Source organism: Polyodon spathula, chromosome 18 (genome assembly GCF_017654505.1).
Source record: "Polyodon spathula isolate WHYD16114869_AA chromosome 18, ASM1765450v1, whole genome shotgun sequence".
In the NCBI taxonomy this organism is placed as follows: Eukaryota; Metazoa; Chordata; class Actinopteri; order Acipenseriformes; family Polyodontidae; genus Polyodon; species Polyodon spathula.
The window spans coordinates 26,118,930-26,143,418 of record NC_054551.1 but is presented as its reverse complement, the minus strand read 5'-3'; the positions used below and the strand labels follow the sequence as shown (position 1 = coordinate 26,143,418).

Genomic DNA, 24,489 nt, shown 5'->3' with positions numbered 1-24,489 from the left:
AAAACAACAGGTGGGTGTTCTTGAATTAAAGCTTCATACAGACATGGCAACTCTCAAAGCGTTATTTTTCAAAACATTAAAATTCAAATGCCTTACTATAAAATGACTGCACATCATACTAAAAAGCACACCTTTTCAATGCTTCAATTAGTTTCATAGCTTAAATACAGTAGGCAGACGGAGGGTATTTGTCGTTTTGGTTGCTTAGCTACCGACTGACCACATTCTGACAGATACTAGAAATCTGTAATAAAAACAATTTACTATACACACATATAGACAAAAAATAAAGAACTTCAGTTATTTAGTATAATTACTGAATTACTGAAAATGACCTCACCTCTCCTAAGGTGTGGGTATTTAGCATTGGTTGCAATAAGGTTTGTACTCAGCCATCTGCATACAGAATTGTAATGTTTCTATTAAAAAAGGATGATAACCAAGGTTTTAAAAAAAATGTTTCACCACTTATTAGCACAAGAAATATTACCCATTTTTCTTCTGTTGCAGACATGTTGGTGTTTTTAATTGTATATTGTACTTACATTTGGTATATGCAGTATTTGAAAGAGAACGCTATAGATTTAAAAAAAGTTACTGTATCTTCATAGTCCTTCATGAGTTCTAACTCACACATAACGGTCTAGCTGCTATCCGATCACGTGGTCTGTAGAAAAGATACCACACAAAGTTTTTAAAAATTAAAAAAAAAAAAAAAATTGTATACCGTTACTAATAAACCCCACGTGAATGGTAAGACTATTCATTTAGCATTGTACTGCACTACTTTAAGGGAAATTAACTGTTCAGCTCAGCCCTGGAGTGTATAAACATATGCCGCCACAAAACAACCCGAAAAAGTTTATAAAAAGGTATGAAAAAAAGGAGTAAAAGGCTGATTTAGTTTATTCTACATGTTGTCAGATCATTTGAAAGGTACCACATATGAACAGCTACAGCATGACTGAAATTGACCTAGTATGAGGTTGAACCCAGTTTGAAATAACTAGCTGCATTCATGTTGCACGTGCATTCATGCATTTAACTGCATATCCATTACATAGGAGCGGGTTCGTTCACAGATCTGAATGTTACATTTAGATGTTCTATTAAATATTGACTGGAACTTGATAACTGTCATTAAAAAAAAAAAAAAAAAGATTGTTTTTGTTAAATATCAACAGAAATATGGTGCATATAAAAACCATTATACTGCCTAGCACCAGTACAAGTAGACGAAGGTCAAGGCGATATTTCAATATTGTTACATGCTTATCCTGCCCCTGGTGTTCTGAGTGAACTACTCAATCATATATTTGCAGTGGCGGGTATGAAAAGGGTACAATACATCTGCAACAAGCTGCTTCAGCAGATAAAGTGTTAACAGAAATGCTTACAGAATATTACAGATAGCCACACTGAAAGCCTTTTAGTACAGTTCTTGTGCCCATGTCCCCACTTCCTGACTCTAATCACCGCTCAGTCAGTCCTAGCATTTCAGCTGAGACAGGCAGGCTTGTACAGATGAAGGCTTCATTAGAGCAACAGTCCTGCCAAGCTTCATATTTGTTCAACAGTGAGCCAAAGAGCTATTTAAGACCTGAATTCCAGTCCAGCCTGCCACCTGGGGCAACCGCTCTCCTTCGTGTTAGGCAAGACCATGAGCTGAAATTAGCAATGAGGAAAGAGAGGCGCTTAATATCACAGTATCAGTGCTTCTTCATTCCCTTACAAACATACACTGCCGTATTTAGACAATATTCCTACAACAGAAGTGTTTTTAAGCAACCAAGCTATTCCAGGTAAGTAGTAGTTTCAGGTAACAGTGTGACATATTGTACTGTACAGTACAGTAATGCTGACCTTCCATGTTGATCTTCACTCTTATGTTACATACTGTATATTATTATACTATTATATACTTATATTATGATATAATATATATTATATTATACTATTATATTATATACATGTCTTGAAACAACAGTGGCCACCTTGTCATCTACTGCCCATCTCTTGGTTAAAAAAACCTCTCTCAAGTGTCTTTCAGATGTCTGTATAGAGAACTCCGGTACTGTATATAGTCTCTATTTTAAATGTGTATATTCTTAAAAGATAACTTTTGAAAAACAACGATCCATTAAATTATTTAATTCAGTAAAATCTATTACATGCCTTGCCGTCATAAACAAATTGAGTTACCTGTATTCAATCAATCTATTAGGAAGGCTGCAGTTTTTGGAAATTGATTATATATTTATAATTAAAATGTTAATCTAATTTACATGGGGGGGAAAAAAGATTTAAGATTTATGTTAAGCGTAGCTGGTCAATTATGTTAATATAATAAAGCTGTCAAATACCATGTCTGTGCATTAGTGATGCAATTCAAGGTATAATAAATTAGGGCTTCAATGAAATGTACATTTTGACCTTTGAAGGTTCGAAACATTACCTAAGGAAGGTACTCACTTACATAATGTATTAGTGATGTCACCATAGCTACTTGTTTATATTTGACTGGAAATCCTATTATTTTTACAGGTAATCCATATAAATGGAATAAAACATTCACATGTAGTTTAAAAATATGTTTTATAGAACAGTAATCATGTTTTTATAATTTAAATTAAAAAAATGTTTATTTTACACAGAATTGATGCTGCTTGCGATCTATACAGTAAGCTTGCATTGCACCAGCACTAACTGCAGCGGACACAGTTTTATTTAACAGTCACCATTCCAAGTAGCTTATCAGTCACATTTTACCACTACTAAAAATATTAATAATACTACTAATAATAATATGAACTTACACTGATGATGATACTAATCGCTTGCACAGTTTGCATTTAACTTTTTTTTTTTTTTGGGTCGTCTGTACATTTAACAAAAAAATCCTAAACAGCAGAGGGGTTTTGAGACATTTCTCTCAGTACAGCCTACGCTATACAACGCTTTGCTGTCGAGATGGCGAATGAAGAAATTTGCTTCTGGAGTGGCTTTTCAAAATTAAAATTATTAGTGTTAGCGTATATTTTGTATGTTTCAAACACATTCTACCATAGCACTCTCTAGGTATTCAGTACATGTTTTACTGAAGCAATACAGCCACTAGAGGTACGAGCCCACTGCTTTGGATACTATTCCCTGCTCCATACATGGCAGCGGCACCATGTAGTGTTGTATGTAATGTATAATGATTTGGTAGTGGATTTTAATAACAACTTTTGGTTCACATAATATTCATTATACAAATAAATAGATTGTATTTTGCATGTGAGTGACATTTCATGTGTGATTTACAGTATTCACACATTGTCAAACAGTTTCTGTTGACAGGAAGGAAAAAAAATAAATACAGAGCCTTTAGATGAAAGCTAAGTGTACTGTTTGCATGTGAGAATGAATGTATGTTGTTTTACTTTTGTTTTATAAACAATTACAGTATATCCAATGAGATTTTTCCTATTTTAAAGTCACTTTAATTTCAAACACATGTCAACCATTTTTAAAACACAAATAAAATCATAACCAGGTATGGCACTTGCTGGCACTTGATCAGTGATGGTTTCCAAATACAATAAAGGGACTGGCTTTGTCATACACTTTCAAGGCCTTTCAATTTCTGTTTAATGTGGTCCAGCAGATCTAACTCTGCAACATGTTAACATACCGTACTGTATATTAATACGAGCCTTAACACACCCCCTTCCAGTTACATGATGCAATTTGGGCAAACATGGTACTGCACAGCATATATATGAACACATACACCATTGCAGGTTTGTTTTAAAGGTAAAAGTAGATTTGTAGTTTTCTAAAAATAGAATCAAATGAAATAAATGAACTGAAAGTAATTTCTCGGAAGCATGACTCGTGCAGCTGTGAAAGATTAAGCAGTGTAATGCTGCCCTGTGTCACAACTGATCTTCCACAGGTTTCACCAAATAGCAAAGGAAATTAGTGGACTAGAAACTCCCAAAGGACACATTCAGAGAAACACACTTCTTATAGCAAACATATTTACAGAATGTTTAGTGGGACAATACAGTATTTGGGTTTATTTCACTTTTTTTTTTTTTTTTTTTTTTTTTTTTTTTTTTTACAATTGTTACAGATATAAATTCATGTCCCCATGACTCTTATGAAACACAGCTATTCGCCATATGTACTTCGTAAATTAACAATTGGGGATGTTGCTAGTACTTAATTTCATTAAACATATGCTTTAATATTTTCTATAAAGCAATTACATTTTGACAGATTGGAAAGGGTAGTTCAGACATTACTTAGAACTAAACACTAAACACATGCTTAAAAATGGCAAAAGGCACATTCTAAATCGAACACAGTGGATACTACTAGTCTGTTTAACCCAAGTTTACCTTTCCCACAAGGTCTCCTATCTTGGGCAAGGGTTTTCCACGCTGGTGGCACGGGGTGGGTGGGCTCTGTCCATCCCAGTCCTGGAGCTGCTCCAGGCTCTGCAGGTAGAGCAGGGCTTTTAGTCCTGTACAGTAATCCTGGATCAGTGTGAAGTCCTGGTTCTGAACAGCGCTGCACACCTGTCAACACAGAAGCAACTTATTTCGATGCAAAAGACATGAAATGAATGTACTCCTGACAGATATTACTGTATGCTGTTCTAAGAGAGGAGTTAGTCATTCAACTTGGATTCCTCTAGTAGTACACACTGTAACCACTACCAGTCCTGATCTAGACAAGGTGAGTGCGGAGTGGTTAAGACACTTCAACTGTGTTGAACAATCAACTCTATTTGCAAGCTTCAGAAGAACAAACTCAACAGCTGCTAACTGACGCATGACTTAACAAATTTAACATACAGAGATTATTGCAGTTGGGAGGCATCACAAGAACATGGCAATAGAGACTAATACAGTCCCAGGCTTTACACAAGATACCACTGTGTCAAGTATTACTGAAATACATATGTTAAATGCAGAATACCAGCCATGACTACTGTCTGGCTTCCTGTTGTGTAGATATCTGAGTTTAGACAGATGCATTGAATAGGAAGTAAGAAGCTGTTGGCATTTCTGTTGCAGACTATTCTTTGTTTGTTTGGATTGCTTCTTTCTGTAGGACCAGCTGTGTAAACAGTTCAGATTGATTCCTCTCCTTACTGTCTGGTTGGTATATGAGTGGGTGCTCAGTATTGTGTTGAAGTTGAGCTACTCATCAGTCTGTGGCAGGCTCTCAGTCACATAGTTTTATAATAATCACTGAGGTTTAGGATGGCAGGGCAGGAGCATTGCAGTGCTGAACTAATTCTGAAAGAATTTGCTTTTCAATTTTTTTGAACTGTCAAACTATGCTGTGTAATGCCTTTACTGGCAATCTCTTTGCTATATTCTTTCATAATGTATTGCAAATTCATACACTGTTGACCATCCAGTTCCTGTTGGTCAACACTTTTAACAGATTAATATGTAAACATTTAATATCAGACCGAAAATCGTTGCTGATATACTGATATATAGTACTGTGTTTCTTGAGCTTGTGGTTTTAATTACACTGTGTAACAATTTTTTTATTTATTTTTTGTTCCTGGGTAGTAAGTGTTATTTCCTAATTGCTTATGCCTCAGAAGTATAGAAAATGGCTATTATTCCCCACAAACTTTGCTTTTGTGACCAGGACAGTGATATTTCAAAATATCACTATTTCCAATGGGAAAACGGGCAAATGTGTGTCTTTTCGTTCACATAAAGTCAGAAAAAAACCAACATATGAATCCAAATTAACATGTATTTATACTAAAGTAATACAAAAATGACTACAAAAGATTTAGAAGTGAGTAGTTTTTCGAGATTTACGATTATACTGTAAATATTCTATACTTCTGAGGCATAAGCAATTAGGAAATAACATTTACTACCCAGGAACAAAAATTGTGTTACATAGTGTTATTGTTTCTAATTACAGTTAGTTGTGAAGCAATGCCACTGTGTTACTAAGGTGTTATTGTTATGTGTCTGATGGTGGTCAGTAACTCATTTCTAGAGTATGTTTTCGGTTAGGTTTCCCTTGTGAAAGACTTTTCGTTAGAAAGTTGAGAGTATGATGTGAACTGGAAGCACCATAAGAAGGCTGATCAGTTAGTAACATTCCATTAATCTCCTTAGTCTAACGTCAAGACTGGAGTCCTGTATTGTAAGACAAAATCAAAACTTTGTGCTGTTTTCTGAATATTTCCTTCAACTAAAATGTAAGTGTCCGTTTGTTTTTTCACTAAGCTTTAGTTCCATTCATATTAATAAAAAATGAACTAGGTAGGACATTTGCTCTTTAGCCTCCAAAAAGGTGTTTATACAATATTGACTAAGAAGACTGGTGCGACATTCAATCTGGAGCCAGTCTTGGGAGATTGTCTGAGGTAAAAATAAATAAATGAAATATCACCAGTTGTGGAAAAGATTATCTACTGAGGTATACCAAGATGTCAAGTAAGAAAGGGGTCTTAGCATGACACAATGGGAACCCCTCCCACCAAACCCATTGTACATATTTATTTCCTTACATGAAAAAAGAAAATCAGCAGGAAAGAACCCTTTAGATTAGTGATCCATGCACAACACTCAGATGTAAACATTACTGTTGGTCAAAATGACAAGAGGGAAGTGTTTTTCACATTCAATTTTAGCTATGAAGACTGATCATTAAAATAAAAGCCCTTCTCCAGAATTGTATACTAAAACAGAGCAGCATATCTGCAAGCGATGTGTGTGTGTGTGTGTGTGTGTGTGTGTGTAAGTGGCAGAACTGTAAAATGTCCTCAAGAGCAATTCTCCATGAAGCTCATTTATATTAGGCAAATTCTATTTCTCCAGAGAAATACAGTATGCATTAATTATGCTTTTTATGCCTCCCACTGAGTAAGAATTTTTTCCAGCAATTATAGGGAACATCTGAAGAAATTCATCCATTCAAGGATACACTATCGGTCAAAAGTTTTAGAACACCCCCATTTTTCCAGTTTTTCTTGAAATTTAAGCAGTTCAAGTCCAGTAAATAACCTGAAATGGTACAAAGGTAAGCGGTAAACTGCCAGAGGTTAAAAAAAAAAAAAAAAAAAAGTTTAGGTTACCAAAAACTGAAAAATAATGTACACTTATACAAAAGTTGTACAAAAAGGCCTTTTTCAGGGAACAAGTAATGGGTTAACAACTTACAGCTGTTCTGCAGCAATGGAAGTAAATTAAGCCTTGAAAGTTGATGCTAACAATTCCTACAGGTGTCCTAACTTTTGTTGATTACTTACAAACCCTCTGTCTGTATAAAAGCAGTGTTGGAACAGACTGTGTTAAAAAGGATGATTCCTCAGTGTGTGACACCAACTGTCAAACATGGAGGAGGAAGCGTGATGGTCTGGGGCTTTTTTGCTGGATCCAGAGTCAGCGACTTGCACAGAGTGAGTGGCACCCTAAACCAAAACGGCTACCACAGCATTTTGCAGCGCATGCAATACCCTCTTGTATACACCTAGTTGGTTAGGGGTTCATCCTACAGCAAGATAATAACCCAAAACATACCTCCAGGCTATGTCAGAACTACCTTAGAAGAAAAGAACAAGACAGTAGGCTTCAAATCATGGAATGGCCAGCACAATCTCCAGACTTAAACCCCATCGAGCTGGTTTGGGATGAACTGGACAGAAGGGTGAAAGCAAAGCAACCTGCAACACGTTTGTGGGAACTTCTGCAACGGTGTTGATAAGAACTTTCCGAACAATATTTGATTTCCATTGTAGAAAGAATGCCACGAGTGTGTTCGGCTGTTATATTTGCAAAGGTAGCTACTTTGATGAGTCAAAAATTTAGATTAAATTTTGTTAAACAAAGTGATTCCATGATTTATTTTTTTTATCTCCAATTGTTTATTTGTTCTATGCTTTAATTTCAGAGTACATTGAGACATGAAACTTTGTAAATTTCAATAAAAACTGGGAAAATGGAGGTGTTCTAAAACTTTTGACTGGTAGTGTATCTATGTGTGTATATATATATATATATATATATATATATATATATATATATATATATATATATATATATATATAATAAATGCTTAAAACCTCGCGATATGGAGAGCAGTGATGGCTGAGCGTGTTTCTGAAGAGGTATGGCTCTTCCCCATGGCTTACTGTGAGGTTTCAAAATCTTCAACTTATAAATTTACTTGTTACCACTTCTAATTGTTATCTTTTGATTTCTCCTAATTGAGTAACACATACCAAGATTTGTGCAGTCTTTTTGGAAATTATGTTTTCATGTTTAATTCCGAAGTGTCAATTTTTTTTAATTTATGTCAGTCTTTCATCATGTATATGGAAAACTACAAAGCGGCATGTAATTTAACATGTTAACGTAACTTTATAATGCAAAATTAGATCATTCTAGGGTGGCCATAGCTGAAGATCAATACTCTGTAGTTAATGCATTACAAACAGAACATTCATTTGCAAATAAACCAGGAAGTTGGACCCACCGTGGTTTGGCTATTGAATTCAACTGATTTCCTGATAGCAGATAATTTCTTACAGAAAATACAAATGAAATGAAACTTCAACAAAATGTTTAGTGGTTGGTAGTCCTCCCAAGGCAAGTTCACATAACACAGCCATCTCTGGTCCTTAAAAATCTCCTGGTCCTGACAGAAGGTGCATTCCGTATTCCATTAAAAATAATAATACATTAGACCAGTTACCATATGTATTTTTTAAATTGAGAATGTTAGCATTTTTTCAGTTTAGACATCATAAAAACTGCTTATGCATTTCTGTGGTACCACTTTGAAGTACAGCAAAATGAAACTTGTATTATTTTGGGGAAGCAAAATGGTGTTCTGCTAAATGCTAGAATTTCATCACTTGAAATAAAAAAAGCTGCCAAGAGACCAGAGAATATAAAAGCATTTGACATCCCAGAAGGAGTTTAAATCAATGCACAGCCACAGTTAAAGAGCAGATGAAAGAGCCTGCTGTCTCAATTTCTTGGAAACCTCTTAGAAATTTTCACTTCGATAGTAGTAAATGCAGCATCTGAGGACATTACATCTTTGATATTCCGAAAACCTGGCAAATGAAAACTAGTAATGGAGTAGCTGCTATGTCTATAGGAGTTAGATGCATGTCTTAATGCACCATCAATTTTCAAGAGCTTTATTAAAAAGGCAGAATGCAAATAAGTAGTACTCCCTCCTCAAGAGATTACTGGTATAGAGCCTTGGTGATCTGTGGGTTATTTTCAATTAAAGAGCACTGCCTGTCCAGGCCTTATTCTCAAACCCCATTTTATCTGAATTGCAGTGATAGAAATAGTTTGCTTAATCTGGTGTACAGAACTATAGTAGTGTAACATTGTTAAACTGTTTAATAGTGTACACGGTTTCTATTTATGTATGTGTTTATTTATTTGTTTTTGTAAAGGTTACCTGGAGTATAGAACAGCACTCCCAGAATGTACAAGCTTTCCTCAACAGATTGTATAAGTCAAGAAGATCTTGTTGTTTCTTTGTATTGATTCCATTCAAGATTGTTCAGATTTGCCCTACCTTTTCACAGAACTTGGAATCACAGCTTCAAAACAGAACTCGTGCTTTTCTGTGATAGATTGATGAATATCTGTAAATCCATCTGGGTCTTTCTTTACCTAGGTATTGTAAAACAATGAAATAAGCCATGTACAGACTAAACCAAAACACAAGATACACAGTATAGATCTGTTTATGTCTTTCCGACCTGGGATTTGTTTGGTTTGAAATTTCCCACCTGATTCCTTTTTGTCCAATCTTCCATTTTACACTGGCACTGGGTCTCCTGTTACTGTACAAAGACGTCTCCATTGCATAGCATCATTTATTATTATTATTATTATTATTATTATTATTATTAATAAAAAGAATGGTAGATTTCATTCTTATTTAGTCCCAAGTAAAATAAAAAACAGTTGCTTTAACAGCATGAAGTAGGCATTGTCAGGTGGTAAAGACTGCTTCCATAGATATTAATATACACATTGCATTTACTAAGTTTTCGATCATGCATATTTAACTAGTATTATATTTATATTCAAATGTAACCCATCAGACAGTGATGCTGTTGGCAAGCTGGGTTAGAATGAAAGTGTTTATAGTTAAATACACTACCAGTCAAAAGTTTTAGAACACCTCATATTTCCAGTTTTTACTGAAATTTACGCAGTTTAATGTCTCAATGTACTCTGAAATTAAAGCACAGAACAAATAAACCATTAGAGATAAAAAAGAAATCATGGAATCGTTTTGTTTAACAAAATTTAATCTAAATTTCTTACTCATCAAAGTAGCCACCTTTTGCAGATATAACAGCTGAACACACTCGTGGCATTCTTTCTACAATGGAAATTAAATATTGTTTGGAAAGTTCTTCCCAACACTGTTGCAGAAGTTCCCACAAATGTGTTGCACTTGTAGGTGGCTTTGCTTTCACCCTTCTGTCCAGTTCATCCCAAACCAGCTCGATGGGGTTTAAGTCTGGAGTCTGTGCTGGCCATTCCATGATTTGAAGTCTACTGTCTTGTTCTTTTCTTCTTAGGTAGTTCTGACATAGCTTGGAGGTATGCTTTGGGTCATTATCTTGCTGTAGGATGAACCCCTGACCAACTAGGCGTATACCAGAGGGTATTGCATGGTGCTGCAAAATGCTGTGGTAGCTGTTTTAGTTCAGGGTGCCACTCACTCTGTGCAAGTCTGTGCAAGTTTCTCTTCACAGTTGAAACTGAGACTTGCTTACTTCGACAAGTGTTAAGCTGTGCTTGAAGCTGTTGTCCTGTGAGCTGCCTATCATGCAAGCTGTTGACTCTCAGAAATTTGTCTTCTGATTCTGTTGTGGTTTTGGGTCTGCCTGACCTCTTCCTGTCACAGTTTCCTCCAGTTTCCAAGTGCCTTTTGATGGTGTAGGAAACTGTACTCACTGACACCTTGGCTTTCTTTGCAATTTCTCTAAAGGAAAGACCTACACTTTTAAGGGTTATAATGGTCTGTCTTTCTTCCTTTGTTAATTGCCTTTGATATGCCATTATGATAGCAATATACTACTTCTTGCAGTACAACACGGCCCAAATAATGCTTAAGAGGGTGTAGTAACACAGTCTGTTCCAACACTGCTTTTATACAGACAGAGGGTTTGAAAGTAATCAACAAACGTTGGGACACCTGCAGGAATTGTTAGCATCAACTTTCAAGGCTTAATTTACTTCCATTGCTGCAGAACAGCTGTAAGTTGTTAACCCATTACCTGTTCCTTGAAAAAGGCCTTTTTGTATAACTCTGAAATGTACATTACTTTTCAGTTTTTGGTAACCTAAACCTTTTTTTTTAAATCTCTGGCAGTTTACCGCTTACCTTTGTAACATTTCAGGTTATTCACTGGACTTGAACTGTGTAAATTTCAATAAAAACTAGAAAAAGAAGGGTGTTCTAAAACTTTTGACCAGTAGTGTATATATTGTATTTATGAGAATGAGATTCAGGGGAGGGGTGTGGGGTTTGCTTCTCCTGTCGAGTACTCTACTATAGCTAATCTAAACGTTATCCTCCACCTCCCCAGCCCATACTTTATTGTATAGGGAAAGTGCATGGCTTCATCATGGACCACCCTGTTGACCTGGCAGTATGTTCCAGCATACATTCCTATATATTTCAGCATCCTTTTACAATATTCATCAATATATCATATAGACATTTTGAAACAAGTGTCTCTGCCTCCTATACTTCACAGATCTGGGGTAACCCTTCACTGCCTCAGCTGTGTTCTCAGAGCGCTCTCATGTCTCTCTGTCCAGGTGACGTCACGGCTATCATTTCCAGCTCACCTTTCTACACAGTCCGTTGTGTCTTCATCACCTGCTACCTGCTAGTAATGAGCACCGCTGTAATTATTGAAAGAGGTAACTGCACAAGTGCTCACATATTAATAATCAGCTCGTAACCTCTCCCTTTGATGGAACCTTTTATAGGTCTGACTTTCCAATGAGAACTCTAAAGACTGTAATGCAGAGTTACATTACAGTCAAGAGGTGGGATTACAATAAACTACGATTAAACTGCCATTATACTGTCAATGGCGTGTACACCATGGGACTGATTCACCTGCTATAGCACTGTCAATAGCACAGCATGGGACTGATTCACCTGCTATAGCACTGTCAATAGCACAGCATGGGACTGATTCACCTGCTATAGCACTGTCAATAGCACAGCATGGGACTGATTCACCTGCTATAGCACTGTCAATAGCACACCATGGGACTGATTCACCTGCAATAGCACTGTCAGTAGCACAGCATGGGGCTTATTCACCTGCAATAGCACTGTCAATAGCACACCATGGGACTGATTCACCTGCTATAGCACTGTCAATAGCACAGCACGGGAATGATTCACCTGCTATAGCACTGTCAATAGCACAGCATGGGACTGATTCACCTGCTATAGCACTGTCAATAGCACAGCATGGGACTGATTCACCTGCTATAGCACTGTCAATAGCACAGCATGGGACTGATTCACCTGCTATAGCACTGTCAATAGCACAGCATGGGACTGATTCACCTGCAATAGCACTGTCAATAGCACAGCATGGGACTGATTCACCTGATATAGCACTGTCAGTAGCACAGCATGGGACTGATTCACCTGCTATAGCACTGTCAATAGCACACCATCGGTCTGATTCACCTGCCATAGCACTGTCAATAGGGTGCACACGATGGGATTGATAGTTACCAGTTCTACATTGAAGTCTCCATAATGTATAATTATGACCACCACTGCGCACATGAGCATACCTGCCTCTCTAACCCACTTTCATTTCCTCCACAGTTTACTCCCGGATCAGAAAAGCAGAGGATTTGAATCCTGCTCAAATCAATCACTTTTGCTAAATGCCATGGTGCAACAGAAAGCTTTTAGTTACAGAGCTCATCTTGCTTCGCTATTATGTAGATGTTTGTTAACTAGAATTTCATTGTTAGGTAATTAGTCTAGCATTATCCCTGTTGCAGTCGGCATTGTCTGTGTTTGATTCCCTGTGTAACTGTGATGCATCTAGAGATTGATCTATCACTTCATTCTTGAATAGATGTTTCAATGAGTGTGAACAGGCTATGCTAGAAGGGATGCTTCATGATAGCTAACACACAGACACCAGCAATGCTATTTATCTTATTTTAATGTGTTTAACCCCTTCACTGATCAAACTTTTGGAACCCTCAGTGCAAGAGGTTTTTCCTGAATTTAGGTGGTGTGTTTCTGCCATGGCAGCTTACACATTTTTTATTAAAAATAAGCATTAGAAAATAGAACATTGCTGGGTCAAATGACCTTTGTGTTTTTCATAGTGTGAACTTTAGGGGCATACTGTGTATGTATGTATGTATGTATGTATATATATATATATATATATATATATATATATATATATATATATATTTATATGGTAAAAACGTTGACATCATACCGTCCTGTAAATTAGTCTTATGTATTAAAATGGTCACTGAAACTTTTTCGGGTGTTGCAATCACAATTTCTTACACAGAAGTGTACTGTTCAAATTCCTAACACTAAAGGATATGAAATTTCTATTCTAAAGATAAGATTTATATAAAAGTCAATGACTTTTTGATTTCCTTAATGCCATTAGTACATGTAAAGCACATTAATGTACAATGTTTCATTCTTCCACAGATAAAACGTGCCTTGAAAAAAAAAAAAAAAAAAACACACACAACATGTCTAATATTTGGCATCAAGCTTTAAAGCGTTTTTGTTTCGTTCCGGCATTACCCCAAAAACAATAAACAAAAACTGTTCTTTAAGGAAATTCTGCCTAATTAGTTTAAAAAAAAATAAAATGCTTGACTAATTATAAAATAATGAATTGGAGATTCCTTTCTCTCCTCCCACTGTCCCGAGTGTCTAAATAATGGAGTTACTACGAGATGCTGATTTACTCTTATTGTTTCATTTACAATGGGAAAGGGAAAGAGTAAGAGTGAGGACACTTTTCTCATCTCTTTGTGTATGAATGACAAACAGTACAGCAATTATTTAAAATGAATTATTTTAACTCCTTTTTTGTGACCAAGTTTAATCCAATGTTGAAGGTATATTATACTGTTTTAAAAAGTGAAAAACTTGCAAGCCACTTGTGGCAGTGTGAAAGCCCTGCCGATGCATGGATATGTGTTGTGTGGGGAATATTAGGTTGGCAGGGAGGGAGTTAAATTTCCCCCTGTCAAAACACGAGCAAATATGGATAAACACGAGCTGACAATTGAATAAATACTTAAATGATCAATTAGGCTCCACCCACAGGTGTATAAAAAAGGTGTTCATGGGTGTTAGGGGAGGATTATAATTCATGTTAGCGATAGAGGTGGAGGTCTGTGTTTCATGTACCGTATTGTGCTGTCTGTTTGTTTATTTTCGTGAGTTTTTGTGAAACCTTTTGTTTTGGCCCTTCTGCCTTTTATTTTGACAAGTGGATTTTTGTAAATGTTTTGTCCATTTTATTTTTGTTTATTTGTTACTTAAAACTGTGCATTAGTACATTTAGACCTGTAGCTTTCTGTGTCTGAGTCTCTCCCTACCAAAACCATCTGGGTTGTGATGCTACCGTGCCACACCACTATATAAAAAACTTAAATCATGTTTCTCTCTGTACTGGGAAAAGTACAGGTCCTGGCAGGGATAACTTTTAAAGCAAATCCAGATTTGTTTAGATGAGATATGCATATTGTGATATTTGAAGGGTACCCCTTAACTGCAATGCTGGATCTCTTCAGAACATTTTTTTTTTTTTTTTACGGCACACAGAATACTAAAGGAGTGAGGTTCAATATTTTCGAGAGACACACACTTCCTTTTTTTTTGGCCCCTCAATGCACTCTACTAAATTTTCCAACCTTTAAGATCTGTCAATCATAAAAGAGGGCACACACCCAGAAAACTGAATTTATGAGCACACATTACATGGTCTAAGTGATGACTTACTCATTCTTCAGTTATCGAAGCAGTGAACTGGGCATGGGAGTAACATTTTCTTTTCTGCGCTATACTTACATTGCCTGAAGCCAAATACAATAAAATGATCATGTAGTACTCATTTTTCAGCCTATGAAGCAGTGGACTGGGCATGGAAGTCACACTGTGTAACACTTCAGAACAGTACATTTGGGAATAACACTATTAATTTCACTCTATATTAATATACTGTTAATAAGGAGAAACAGTTACCTGCAGAACAGAAGCACCAGCATGTAGAAACTGCAGGCCGGACTCAGCCGAATCAATCCCACCAGTAGCTAAAATAGGAAATCCTGGTAAAGCCCTGGCAATGGCAGAGACAGCTCGCAGTGCTATGGGTCTGATGGCATTCCCTACAGAGTGGGGAGAAAAGAAAACAGTAGGTTATGGATGTAACCCTGGTTCCCTGAAAGAGAAGACAACCACCAACAATACTTTTGGGCTATGCCTGCCACAGGTCATGTATTCACTGAGCATTTTATGTTAGAGCTGCCGGTAGGCTCCTGGGGACTCGGGAGTGACATCCCCAGTCTCACCTCCCGAGGAATCAAATAGTCACTCCACAAAGCTCACTTCCTCTTTTGCATTGAACCAGCAAAGGCGACAGATGCCACATCGCAGGTTGGTGAGCTATGTTTACAACCATAACCTAACATTCTCTTTGAATTTGAAGACGACTACCAACAATACTTTAGGGAAAAATATCAAAGTTTTGTGAGGGAGCATGAGCGGAGACAGCAGACGAAGGACATCTTGAGACAGCAAAACCATGGTTAGCAGTGCGAGCATGAACCCTCAAGGACCCTTGTGCCTAATGAAGGCATAGAAGGATCTACCACATAAAGTCAGTAGAACCTGGTGAGGCTCCTGTAATGAGGGCCTGTGGTGTAGCCACTTCTCTGGCAGAGTGAGCGGCCATCCTCCCAGGTGGGCGGTATATGCAGTCGAAACGGTGTCCACAATCCAGTGAGACAGTCGCTGCTTTGAGAGGGACTAACTAGCTCAGTTCACAGAAGAGGAGTTACTGATTCCAGCTATATTTTTTTTTTAAATAAAGCGAGGGATCTCCCGTAAACTCAAGTGACAGCTCTTTCATAGACTGCAACTGGACAGATTAGTACCTTACCTTACAATGGTGAGAAGCAAAAGAGAATGTGAGCTCCATGGAATGACTATTTGTTCCCGCAGGAGGCAGGACCGAGGATGTCACTCCCCAGAGGGGCCTATCGGCAGCCCCATATAAAATGCTGAGTGAATACCTGACCTGTGTTAAGCATATCCCAAAAGTAATGTTAGTGGTCGTTTTTGAATTGAAAGTGAAGCTGGAATTATTTTTTGCGATACAACAGCACTTGTATTACATAAACAGTATTATTAAGTAGTGAAGCAGCCTTTTTGGTATTTTATTATTATTTCTTTTTTTTTTTACATTTTACTACCTGTTCTAGCAAAAGCTAAAAGTCCTGTTTAACTTTTCATGACAGACAGAAGATGGCATATAAACCAACATTAAAATAATTGTTAAATTTTAAAGCAGAAAGAAATGCTGTCTGTTAGATTCTGGCAGCTCTGGCTTGTCGAGTTCTTTCTCCTAATGTTACATCATTTATTTACCTGTGTTTCAATTTCCCTAATGAATTAAGACCTCTTCTCCAATCATGCTGACAGATGGAAGTCTTTATCACATTAGATGTAACATTGTTAAGCAAACAGGTCTCCTTTCATCGATCACAGCAACACGTTGTCGGCACTAATTTTGTTTCCCTACCTCAAAAAGCTTGTTGTGGTCATACGAGGGAGAGAGCTATCTTGCATGCTAAATCATTTTGTTAGCAGTGCAATACTCGGCATATGGATAATAATATACTGGTATTTTCCTTTACACACTGTGTTTTTTTGTTTTTTCCTCAACTCAATTACTGCTTCAGTTCAATCATACATTACTAACCAACTAATGCATTTAAAATAATTTCAAAACATCACAGCATAAACAGCATTATGAGGGAGACATTACACTGAAAGCATACTCCTATCGAACCTACATAACATCAGAATACATTTCAAAATATGCTCACTTTAACTGGACAGTACTTACACTTTTATGATTGAGAAAAAAACATGTTGTCAATATTACAGCGTGACAAGGTGTAGTTTAAGTACCTGTATTTTAAACTCTAACCCTAGATGAAGATTTAGAATGCTCTGTTTTATTACATGATGTGGCTCAGAGGTGGGATGCAGGATATTGAGGATTAGTGCTTTGGATATCAGGAGTTTGAAGTGGGTGTGACTCAAGAGTCTTACCCAGAATGATATGCAGCATCAGTCACTTGTACTCACCTCCACCTAACCAAATACTGCAATGTTTATGTCAACATAAACACTACAAGAAGCCAAAAAGTCATGAACATTGCATTTAAGAAGTCTTGCATATACTGCCAGGACCTAATCTGTAGTCAATGACTTATTTAGTACACATGTACGCTGCAGTGACATCCCGTATTAAAGCCTTACATTGACTTCAAAGGAATATTTCAAAGCTAAATTGCTAAACAACCATCCCGAATCCATCTTTCTTTCTGTAAATTTTTTCCCCTTTCTGCTGCTTTCATGACATAGAAAGAAAAAAAAGCCACATGTCACTTGCTTAACTTACAATTGCTGTATGTTTTTCAGCTATCATGACCGTAGGTGGCCACAAGAAGCCGCATTTCAATACTGACATCCTCAGATAATTAGCAACTTATTTAAATGACCAATTTCAGTGGAAATAATTGTCATGGTATGCCCTGAATAACACACACACATATACATACATACATATATACAGGCAAACCTCGACTTACGACGCACGGCACTTATGACTCTTTTGCATTATTACCCTGCTTCGACTATACGACATAGCCAGACCTGAGCCATGTGTCATGTGCGCATGCTTGGTGTCCGAACCGCAGTACCCGTCGTGGTCGCCCTGACTCAGTCTAGCGTGTTTTCTTTTTTATATGCATGTAACTTTTATTTATTTATTTTAAATTTATTTGCCTTTAACAATGTCTGATAAGAGCAATTGAATCAAAACAAAACCTAAGCTGTGAACTCTGTCACATGGTGAGGGGCTTAACTTCAGGCGATCGTATTTCCTGCTAGGAGTATCACATACACACATTGAATACATCATTGCAAAGCCACTAATCTGTACTTTTAAACAAGCCAGGTAGGTGTCTCAGTAATATGCGTGTAACCACTGGGCTGAGTGTAAAGAGTTAAATAAATATTTGCATGAGTACAATATAACAGGTAATTTTTGTAAAACTATATCATTTGGCTGAAGAGTCAGGAACGTAACCCCAATTTATAACATTGTTCCTATGGGAAAATGTGCTTCAACTTACGATGCTTCGACTTACAACGCGACTTTCAGGAACCAATTGTGTCGTAAGTGCAAGGACTGCTTGTATATGTATATATGTATGTATATATATATGATATATATATATATATATATATATATATATATATATATATATATATATATATATATATATATATATAATATATATATATATATAATGCTGCATAATAAAAGCCTTAAGATAATCCTGACATTTACAAATGTCAGACGCTCACCTTTTGCTCTGATAGCGCAATGACATTACGTTTAAACAATTACCTGATAAAGATGCTGTTTAATAGAATTGAGCAGTAACCACTGCCTTGGGGGGAGGGAGGCCATGTGCACACTTTTGCATGCAGAAACCTGAAACGGCTTCAAGAGGGATGTTATTTACCAACAGAAAATCATGAGCTGTGCTGAATTGTAATAGGGTTATCCAAATACAATTAGCAGGTTTAAATTCATCAAAGCCTATTTGCACCACAGGCAGGCACAACTATAAACCTATAGCAGAGCTCCCGAGGGATGAGCAGTGAATGCTTTCAGTTAGATAACTTTAAACTATCCTTTATGAATAAAGGAACAGGGGTCCAAGAAAATCCATTGGGAATAACAGGATTTTGTTTACACACTTTGATTTACTTTTGTTCTTTTTTTTTTTAAGCACATACTGTATGGCAAGGCACACTTGACAGCAAAATACATTATTTGCATACTGTTTCCAATAACCTAGGTTTTAAAAAAATGATTGTATTGTAAATTGAGTAGATAAAATGTGGCTTTAGCGCTTGAACTATCGGAGTGGTGTTTTTGACCGATCGCCATTTTTCAATGCATTTTTCTCCACTGATTTGGCAGCTAGGCATCTGCGCTTTTTTGACTTTTGATAAATATATGTATTAAACATCTCAAAGCATCAGCAGACCCAGGGTTGCAGAAACTTATGGAGATACATTATACCTAGAACTAACGCAGCTGTCATTTTGACCGTCATAGTAAAAATGGTGGGTTTGGATTGGTGCGCGTGATTGAGCTGCTGCACTTGAAAGCTTCACGTTTATTTTGAATAGAGGAAACTTTTTCAGACAAATGACTTTTTTATCAACAGCTGCAGAAATACTTATTGTCTAGTAAAAATGAATAAAACACAATGTAGGACTGCACAGCAAGTCTTGCAGTACTTTCAAGAGTTATTGGAAGACAAATCTGTACATGAAAAGGTCAAGAGACAGTGATGAAACTTATTGTGATCACAATGAGGTTACTGACAGTGATAGTGAAAGTAATAAGAAATTTGCAGAAATTTTGGGGCAGGGGCAGAGAGACAAACAGCCACAGCTGCATACTCAAGTTAGATTTTTATTAGCACCTAGGAGGCAGCAATTACCTGCCTTAGATAAAAGTCGATCGATAGGCTGTGTATCAACTTGTGGACGCAAAAGGGCTGCACTCTAACAGTAAAACTGCAAACCAAGAAAAAAAATGTACTTTTGCTGAGCAGGCTTCATCTTTCTGTTGCCATCAGGAATGATGCAAAGATCCCAGAGACTGTATAGTTTTATCATTCCACAAAATTTGGAGTTCATATAGTAGACACATAAAAGCTGGGCCATGTGTGATAAGGCAGTGTGTGGCAAGAGCACTGCAACATGTCTGTGTTGATTGCACAAACTCCACAAGGTACTTTTTTTTTTTGTTTTTTACATTCTACATTTTTAACAGTTATACGTTTTCTTCTTTTTAACAGTTGTACGTTCCATCTTTTGAATATTTGAACAATCCACATTTTGAAGAGGTGTAAGTTCCATTCTTTGAAGAGGTGTAAGTTCCATCCTTTGAGCTTTTGAACACTTTTTTAAATGCAGTCCTGATGTGCATGATTATATTATAAACCAAAAATAAAGTTATGGAACAATAGTGTAGCAAACCAGCTATTGCAAGACTGGAGGCTGGAATTACCGTTGAATAGCTAACAGTCGAACTCAGGCACAAAATAAGGAAAGGTAAAAACAAAGATTGTACAAAATAAAACACTGAAACAAATGTGGGCCCTGTAGTTCTCTACCACTACCAATCAAAAATTGTCTTTAAGCTGCTAAAACCACCCCATTTTATAGCCAAGCATTTGCATACATGTGTAACACTTTACACAATGCAACCAATCATAATTCCCCTTCCAACACCACCCCAAGCCTGGTGTCCATCACAAGTACCAAGCAGGCCGCAAAAACAGTGTCACAAACAATCCTGGTGGAAAACAACCAATAATGTCAAACAAAGTTTTTTGTAACCCTGTGGTCTTCGTGTTCATTTGCAGTCGAAATATCATAGGCAAGATGGAGTAAGGTCTGATTATAGCAGTGCAGCAACAGTGTGTTCTTTATAATAAGCAGTATAAGAAATAGCTTGATAAAGAATACAAAGAAATTATGGGAAAATGAAAGCGAGGAAATCAGAATTCCAGGTAAGCACTGTTTGGTATGCTAAAATAAACACAATGTTTTGAATATAATGTAAAACTGTCTGACGTTTTATCTGTGTGTACTGTATTGTGTGGCAAGCTGGCTTAAACAGTTGAACAAAGCACTGCACACAAAACAAAACGGCACGTTGGCCAAAAGAAACAGACAAAGAAGCAAACAAACACTGTAACAAGTCACGGGCCGGTGGTGGCAGGCGCAGTAGGTAGTCTCCCTCTAGGAGTGGAGGCAGGGGTAGCAGACAGTCTCCTTCTATCTATGGAGACTGGTGCGGCTCTCCCTCGGTTACTGGAGACTTGGGCTTCCCTTTCTTGGTCTCTGGATGCTCGGCCTCCCCCGTCTTGGGTGCTGGAGATATGGGCTTACCCCTCTTGGGCGCTGGACACTTGGGACCACTCTGTTGGGCACTGGACACAATGGCACTTCTTTCTCCTCCTCCTCCTGGAGGTGGTAGCAGTTGGCCACAAAGTGCCTACCCCTGCAGATGGGGCACAACTGTGGTGGTGTATAAGCTAGCACTGATTTCCTGACTTGACTGCTAACAGCTAACAGCTGCTCCTCCCCTTCTTCCTTCTCTGGGCTGGTCCCGGGGCCTTCAGACAGAGCCACTCCTCCACGGTCTCCACCTCTCCTGATTGAAGGCCTTCATAAAGTGGGGGTCTTCGGAACAACAAACTCCTTTTAAACAAAACAAAAACTGGCTTGCGTCTTGAAGGTGCCGTTTCCCACTTGTCCGACACCACATGGGGCAAGATAGCTTGTGCAGGGATGTCAGACCCGGAAGAAACACACAGCACTGCGAGTGAAACTAATGCGTTGCTTGCGTGTTTTAATAAATAAACAAATAAAACAGTTGAACAAAACAAAACATTGCGCATAAAACAAAAACGGCACGTTGGTCAAAATAAATAGACAGACAAACATTATAAGTAGTGGGCTGGCGTAGAACCAGCACACGTAGCAATTGTTAATTTGTTGTTTTCTTCTTTTAACTCCTCTCTCTACTCCTGTTCTCCACTCTGAACACCTAACCCTGAGAGTAATCCGTGTATCTATAGATACAGCTATGCAGAGAGTCAATTATGAATTAGTCATTCACTTGAATCCCAGCACGTGAACAAAGGGATGTCACAATTTGTTCACATGCAGACTGTGCCGGGGCCAGACTGAATGATTAGCAATTAAGCCCTGGCACAGCTGTATTTAAGGAGCATGCATTTGTCACTCAGGGTGTTCAGCGTGGAGAGAATGTCGGGAAGTATGAAAATGAAAAAGTAAAAACAATTGCTACAACCTGTTTGTTTATTATTAAATCTGTGCATCAGTGCTTTACTTGCCGATTTGTGCCCATTCTCCTTCTTGGTCTGACAACCCCACAAGCCTTCCTGGTCACACATGTCTAAATGCATATTTGAATACAATGTAACACTGGCAGTGGTCACATCTGTATGTTTTTTTTTTTTTTTTTTTTTTTTTTTTTTTTTTTTTTTTGTATGAATTATACTGCTTGTGTGGGCATGAATTAATTAACGCAATTACAATTCAATTAGTGACTATTTTCTACTTTTGTTCACAGCTTAATTGTTTTAATTTCTTTCCTGGTTATCTAGATCATTAGATATAAATTCAGCTTGGTTTAAGGCTTTCTGTGGCTTCCCTTGTCCCACTGCGGCAGACTTTCACTAAAATCATGCTCCCCAGTTTCTGCCAAGCACTGCCTGGGCGGGGTAGGGGCTAGGGAGTCCATGGCTCACCGCACACCAACGACTCCTGTGGCTGGCCAGGGGTCTGCAGGCTGGTCTGTACACAATTCAGAACTGCGTGGTACTCCTACGCTGAGTGAAAAAAAAAAAAAAAGCTGACGGCACTTGTTTCGGAGGACATGAGTGCTCGTCTTCATCTCTCCCAGTTCGGGGGTTGCAACGGTGAGCCAAGTTGAATAATAATTGGACATTCCAAAATTGGGAGAAAATTAATTTAAATAATTGTTAAAAAAAAAAAAAAAAAAAGACAATACATTTGTGTGTGTTTATTTTTGTAGTTACTAATGACACATTTTAGTGAATTACACTTAATTCTGACCAAAAGACTTTTCACTATTCTTTTCAGTACTAGGTCAGCTACAGTGGGACTGGACATTACACACAATATGTCAGTGTAATTATTCTCAGTAGGAAATAAATTAGAATAAGATGCTAATTAATGAAATCAATCTGAACCTTTTTAGGCCCAGGGTGCAACAAAACGGTCGGATCAGGAACAGGTTTCAATTTAAAGGTGCTGAAATAATGGTTTCATGCCTGTTTATAACACCAACGCAGGAGCTTGAACTCTGTTAATTTAGAAAGCTTGATCTCCTTTGCCAGAGCATGCTTGTCAATATTTAGCTTCCTGGATGTATGTCATGAATCCTTACCTGAACTGACTTCAACTACAGGCTTTAACAAATGCTGTGATTATTTATTTTTAGATGAGATTAAAGCACCAAATGCGTTTTTGAGACTATTTTTCAGTGCCCTGTAAAAATACAATATAAGTTAAACAGAATAAACACACAGGCCCTACAGATTTAAAGGGGAAAAAAACACACTACCAAGCTAATGATCACACTGCTCTTTCTTACAGCGTTTCCATTATTTATTTTTAAACCAAATTGGTTCAAACATTCAAAACACACATACAGAAAGGCTATCTAAGATTAAATAAATAAATAAATAAATAAATAAATAAAAAGAAATGTTCAGTGTGATTTCTTCAAACCTAAATCAATATCACTGTGCTCAGACATATTGCTCATACAGGCCCAGAGGCACCATTATCATCTCTCGTTTAGGCCAGTAATGGAACATCTCTGGCCTCATAATGATCATAACTGTAAATGTGTCTTGGTCTGCCATCCCCTGACAAAACTGATGACAAGGCACCCAAGAACAGACTTAAATAGCTACTCATTATGTTTTATGTATTAATGTATTCCCTTGTAAATACATAAATAAATAAATATACTTACAGAAGAAATGATGACAGAGAAGGCTTACCATCCCAATTATGAAGCAGGGGGATGGAGAAGTTATACACATATGATTGAATATACATTCATACTATTACAGGGGTTTTAGGGATTTCAGCTTGAATCAATTAAGCAGGATTGTAGCTTGAATGAATTTAGTAAAATAATATTTTTTCGTGTTAAGATATTCCAGCATTTTAGTTCATGGTAAGAATCCCACAAGCCCAATTAACAAACAAGCAATCTACCAAACATTATTGCATATAACTACAGACGCCCCAGTTTATTCAACACGATTATTCTTTTTTTTTCTCCGTATATACTGCAGTTCTTTAGTATATCTACAGTATTTATTGGAGAACATTTGTATTAAAAAAAAAAAAATAGTAATGAAAGAAGTTTGGAAAGCAGCAAATAATTAAGGACAAGATTTAGAGCATTTTTGTAGACCTCTGATCAAATGTGTTCAATATGTTTGCTGCCTTTTAAAATCACTTCATTGACCTCCCTGGTTT

The 24,489-nt window shown here is 37.2% G+C and overlaps 1 protein-coding gene across 1 annotated transcript in view; it reads right to left on the bottom strand.

The window, feature by feature from the left end:
- LOC121330800 (dihydropyrimidine dehydrogenase [NADP(+)]-like) overlaps positions 1 to 24,489 on the bottom strand; it is a 170,987-nt gene that overhangs the window by 13,687 nt on the left and 132,811 nt on the right. The window contains exons 19-20 of the mRNA XM_041277594.1: positions 15,301 to 15,443; positions 4,389 to 4,568 (exon numbers count right to left, since the gene is read on the bottom strand). Of these exons, the coding sequence (XP_041133528.1) occupies positions 4,389 to 4,568; positions 15,301 to 15,443 (323 nt within the window). The remainder of the gene's footprint in view (positions 1 to 4,388; positions 4,569 to 15,300; positions 15,444 to 24,489) is intronic.